Source organism: Triticum urartu, chromosome 7 (assembly GCF_003073215.2).
Source record: "Triticum urartu cultivar G1812 chromosome 7, Tu2.1, whole genome shotgun sequence".
Lineage (NCBI taxonomy): Eukaryota > Viridiplantae > Streptophyta > Magnoliopsida > Poales > Poaceae > Triticum > Triticum urartu.
The window spans coordinates 22,656,132-22,661,662 of NC_053028.1; the positions used below are offsets into that span (position 1 = coordinate 22,656,132).

Here is a 5,531-nt window from a genome sequence, read left to right on the forward strand (position 1 = left end):
GGGCCTGTCTCAGGAGAATGTCTCTTTACACTGTCAGGGTTGTAGGTTGGGTAAACAGATTCAGTTACCTTATCCTACTAGTGAGTCGGTCTCAGCGCCCTTTTGATTTAGTACATTCAGATGTATGGGGCGCCCGGCTTCCCTTGCTTTCCAAAGGGGGTCATCAATACTATATTATTTTTATAGATGATTTCTCCCGCTACACTTAGCTTTACTTTATGTCTTCTCGTAGTGAGGTTCTCACTATTTATAAGCGTTTTGCTGCCATGGTTCACACTCAGTTCTCTACACATATCCATGTGTTCCGTGCTGATTCTGCTGGCGAGTATATCTCTAAAATGTTGCGTGGTTTTCTTGCCGAGCAGGGTACTATTGCTCAGTTCTCTTGTCCTGGTGCTCATGCTCAAAATGGCGTGGCTGAGCGCAAACATCGTCACCTTCTTGAGACAGCTCGTGCGATGATGATTGCCGCCTCTCTTCCGCCTCATTTTTGGGCTGAGGCTGTCTCTACTGCCACATATCTCATAAACATTCAACCTTCATCTGCTCTGCAGGGTGGTATTCCTTTTGAGCATCTTTTTGATCATTCTCCCGATTATTCGGCACTTAGGTTGTTTGGTTGTGTTTGCTATGTTCTCCTGGCCCCATGAGAATGCACCAAACTGACCGCTCAGTCAGTCGAGTGTGTTTTTCTAGACTACAGTGATGAGCATAAGGGTTATCACTATTGGGGATCCAGTTGGTCATCGGATGCGTATTTCTCGGGACGTGACTTTTGATGAGTCTCGTTCATTCTACCCGTGACCATCCTCCTCGACTTTTTCAGAAGAGGATATCTATTTTCTCATGTTTCCTGAAAAACCTCCCTCTGTGCCTAGTATTCCTATTCATATTCATGCTGTTGCAGATCCTACGCCATCCTCTCCTACAGTTTCCTCTCCTCCCTCATCGCATGACTCTCCACCTTCATCACCGATATCTTCTCCTTCTCCACCTTCATCACTGATACCTTCCCCTTCTCCACCTTCATCATTGATACATTCCTCGTCCCAACCTCCAGTGATTCCACCTCTTCCCTCCTTTCCTTTCCATTATACTCGTCGTCCACGTGTTGTGGATAAATCTATTGACGCGCCATCTACTTCTGGTGCGTCGTCCTCCTCATCCCAGCCGACTTATGGTCTTCGGGCTCGGCCTTGCCCTCCCCCTGACCGCTATTCTCCTAGTGGATATGGTCTTTTAGCTGTACTTGAGCCTACCTCTTATCGCGATGCTATTGTTCATCCTGAATGGCAGTTTGCGATGGCAGAGGAGCTTGCTGCTCTTGAGCGCACCGGCACGTGGGATCTTGTTTCTCTTCCTTCCGGTGTTCGTCCCATCACTTGTAAGTGGGTCTACAAAGTTAAGACTCGCTCCGATGGTTCTCTTGAGCGTTACAAAGCTCGTCTTGTGGGTCGTGGCTTTCAGCAGGGCAGGAGCATGGTCGTGATTACGATGAGACTTTTGCTCCTGTAGCCCATATGACCACTATCCGCACACTTCCTGTTGTGGCTTCTATTCGCCATTGGTCTGTCTCTCAGCTTGATGTTAAGAATGCCTTTCTTAATGGTGAGTTGCGTGAGGAGGTTTATATGCAGCCACCACCCGGGTATTCTGTTCCTAATGGCATGGTATGCCGTCTTCGACGCTCTCTCTATGGCCTTAAGCAAGCCCCTCATGCCTGGTTTGAGTGTTTTGCCTCTGTGGTGACCGCCGCTGGTTTTTCAGCGAGTGCTCATGATCCAGCGTTGTTTGTTCACCTTTCAGCTCGTGGTCGGACTCTTCTTCTTCTATATGTTGATGACATGATCATCACTGGCGATGACCCTGAGTACATTGCCTTTGTCAAGGCCCGTCTCAGTGAGCAGTTTCTTATGTCCGATCTTGGTCCTCTTCGTTACTTTCTTGGGATTGAGCTTTCCTCCACCTCTGATGGCTTTTTTATTTCCTAAGAAAAGTATATTCAGGATCTTCTTACTCATGCGGCTCTTAGTGATGAGCGCATTGTTGAGACTCCTATGGAGCTCAATGTTCACCTTCGCGCTTCTGATGGTGAGCCCTTGTCTGATCCGACACGTTATCGTCATCTTGTTGGGAGTCTTGTCTATCTCGCCGTCACTCGTCCAGATATCTCCTATCCTGTTCATATCTTGAGTCAGTTTGTTTCTTCTCCCACTTCGGTACACTATAGTCACCTTCTTCGTGTTCTACGATATCTTCGTGGCACGATCTCTCACCGTCTCTTCTTTCCCCGCTCCAGCTCGTTACAGCTCCAGGCCTATTCGGATGCTACGTGGGCTAGTGATCCTACGGATCGCCGTTCACTTTCTGCTTACTGTGTTTTTTGTGGTGGTTCTCTCATTGCCTGGAAGACAAAGAAATAGACTACAGTTTCCCGTTCGAGTGCAGAGGCTGAGTTGCGAGCTATGTCTCTTCTGACGGCAGAGGTGACTTGGTTAAGATGGTTACTGGAGGATTTTGGTGTTTCTGTTACTACACCTACCACCATCTTGTCAGATAGTACTGGTGCTATCAGTATTGCACGGGATCCCGTGAAGTATGAGCTTACCAAGCATATTGGCGTTGATACTTCTTATGTGCGCGCTGCTGTGCAGGATCATGTTGTTGCTCTTCAGTATGTGCCTTCTGAGTTACAGCTAGCAGACTTCTTCACGAAGGCCCAGACTAGAGCGCAACATGGGTTTCATCTTTTCAAACTCAGTGTTGTGGATCCACCATGAGTTTGAGGGGGGTGTTAGTGATGTATTTTGGCCTTTTGTATTCAGTCTCTTGGCATTCTCCTGTAGCCTTTTGGCATCCTCATGTATGTATATATATGGTTGGCTTTGGCCTCCTAAATAATACAAGTGGCTATTCTCAACACTCCACACAGCTCAAGTTTAAGCAATCAACTCACGAGTACCTGAATCTCAAAAAACCTTCAATTTCATTTCCTACTAGCACTAGCACTTCAAGTTTTGGAGCTAGGGTGTATGTCAAGGGCTCAATAGCTTTTAGTCCACCCTCGCGCTTGCGGATCCATCTTGCCCGTGGACTATGAGGAAACTGCATCAGCGCCTACCCTTTCCGGGCATGGAGCCCTGTCTGGCGGTTGATTGCCGACTCTTACTCTGCAACAAAACAGAACAAAATTTATCCCTTTCCATTCTACCAGAAAAAATTAATAAGCAAGCTCTGGTACTTTTCCTGCATCTGAGTATAAACAAAATCCTGAACGAATGACCGAGTATAAGACAGGGCAAGGCACATAGCATACTCATTTCAAAAATGGTTGGCTACATTTCCTCCACATTCATCAAACTATCCTTGATGTACTGAACCTCGGCACTTTGTCCATGCTGTTCCATTGCATCAGGACACCACCACAATTTGTAGGATTTATCAACTGCATCGAAACAACCCACTACAAGCAAAGTGCAGATTACCTTTTTGTCCAGCCAGGTGCTTGCGGATCCACCTTGCCTGTAGATTGAGCAGAACATCCATCAGCACTATCAGTTTGATCCTGAATCACAGCCTCTTGGTCTCCATCAAAGTGTGCTTCCCCCTCCGCCTCGTCAAGAGCTTCTCCATTGTCACCCTCGCTCTCGCTGAACCCGGACATGGCGGCGCCACCACCAGCTACAGTTCTCTCCTCGCTGCACGCCGCACCATTCAACATCTGCCCATATGACCCTTGACCAAATCCACCGCCCACAGCCCCCCTGGATCCATTGGCCGATACATCGTCTCCGCGCCCCCAGGGACCAATCAACTCCATTAGCGCCGCAGCGCTTGCCGCCTCGTTGGTGAAGATTGGCAGCCTGCGGGTGTTCATCGAATATCTGTAAGTCCTGCCGCTAGCTAGTAAATCCAATGGAATAAAATTTCTTTCTAAATGCAGTGCTTTCTTACTTGTCAACCGGCGAGACGGGGAAATCCATAGCCATGCCCGCGCCGCCGCAAATCGGAGAGCTTCACCGCCGCCGCCGCCCACCCAGACTCTATTTTTTCCCCTGGTCTCGATCCCCTTTTTTCCCAAAACAGAGGATGCAACTGGTGGACGGGGATGCATTTCAGTCAAGCACGGGCTGACTGGTGGGTCCAGCAGCGTACAGTACTAGACAGCTGCACACGGCGCGGGCTGGTGAGTGGGCTGGTCGAGAAACGGATGCGCGCTCACCCGCCGTTAACGCGACTCCGAGCCGTTGGCCGATGCTCTACGTACACGACCCCACGTCTGTGTATTCGCTCTTATTATGTATTCGTATATCAAACTCGATAATGTCTGGCCCAAATCCCACAGCACATACCCACGGCCCAGATTCCGGAATCATCTGGACCCGGGAGCCAAAACGCCTCTCCCGGTGAAGCCACGCTATAGCTGGGTAGTCAAGCGACTACACAGCAATTTAGCACGTCGAAGACTACCACGTCTGTCTACTTCGTCGCTAAAAAACAGGTTCTGAAAACTGACAAAGGAGGCCCATCTGTTATCTGTTTTTGCATGTGATTTGGCTGGCCCATATAGCAAAGGAAACTACACACGGACGTCCTAATTATAACTTCCCTAATTAGCCGATCCTCAAATCCCGTGATTACTCTTTCTACTCCCACATCTCTTCTTTTTCACCTTCCCATGTAATCTCTAATGGCCAACGGGGGCACACCGCCGGTAGGTTGGAGCACATCATGCACGGATGCACATGTTGGACACCAAGCGCTGACGCCGCCCGCCGCCCAGAATCACCACCGTAAGCACGGCCGCCTCCTCAGCCAGTCTCCGACTCGCTGATCATTACTCTTTCACCTAATGATCAGCGAGTGCACCGGGATTCTAGGACAAGATCCTTTTTCTTCTATTTCTACGCTAAATCTTCTTCCTCTTCCAATCTTTTTTCTCTTATTAAGAAATTAAGATCTTATTTTTCATAGTAAAAGGTTTGCTTTTTCACTTGTTAGGTATTATATTTGGTAGTGAAATACTGAATGGATAAATTTGTCAAAGCATTGCAACCAGAAATATATGTAAAATGAAGTATGGTCTTTTCTGTTCCTGTTTTTTTGTCCATGAATTTTTCCATTTAAAAAGGTTGACAACACAAGGTTTGGATCCTGGCACCGCCACTGCCAGCAAAGCCAACAAAATAAAACTACTTATTTTTTTGAACTATTAACAGTAGGAGTACCTCCTACTTCTTTAAATTAATAAAATAATTTGGGGGGAGAGCGGGGTCTGTACATGTAATTTTACAAACCCACCTCACATTCTTTGGGTGGGTAGATAGGGGGGGGGGGGGTTAAGATAGAGAGTGTAACAAGGAAGAAAGAAAGGGTTTATGTTTTTTAAACCAATAGAGCCAGGACTCCCTAGATGGAGAAATCCCACTAAAATGTTTCTTATTCCTCTCCTTCCAGATGCTCCACGCAGCCATCAGAAAAATTTCCATGAAGAGGGGCTGGATCCAGGAATCCTTTGCCGAGGCGATTTT

The 5,531-nt window shown here is 47.6% G+C and overlaps 1 protein-coding gene across 1 annotated transcript; it reads right to left on the reverse strand.

Annotated features, from left to right (window-relative positions):
* Positions 1 to 2,864: 2,864 nt before the first annotated feature.
* On the reverse strand, positions 2,865 to 4,115 carry LOC125521180. Its single transcript, XM_048686231.1, has 3 exons — positions 3,955 to 4,115; positions 3,486 to 3,863; positions 2,865 to 3,170 (listed from the first exon to the last, which is right to left on the reverse strand). Exons 1-3 carry the CDS (start codon positions 3,987 to 3,989, stop codon positions 3,095 to 3,097), a joined length of 489 nt encoding a protein of 162 aa, XP_048542188.1. The 5' UTR covers positions 3,990 to 4,115; the 3' UTR covers positions 2,865 to 3,094.
* Between the last annotated feature and the right edge of the window lie 1,416 nt (positions 4,116 to 5,531).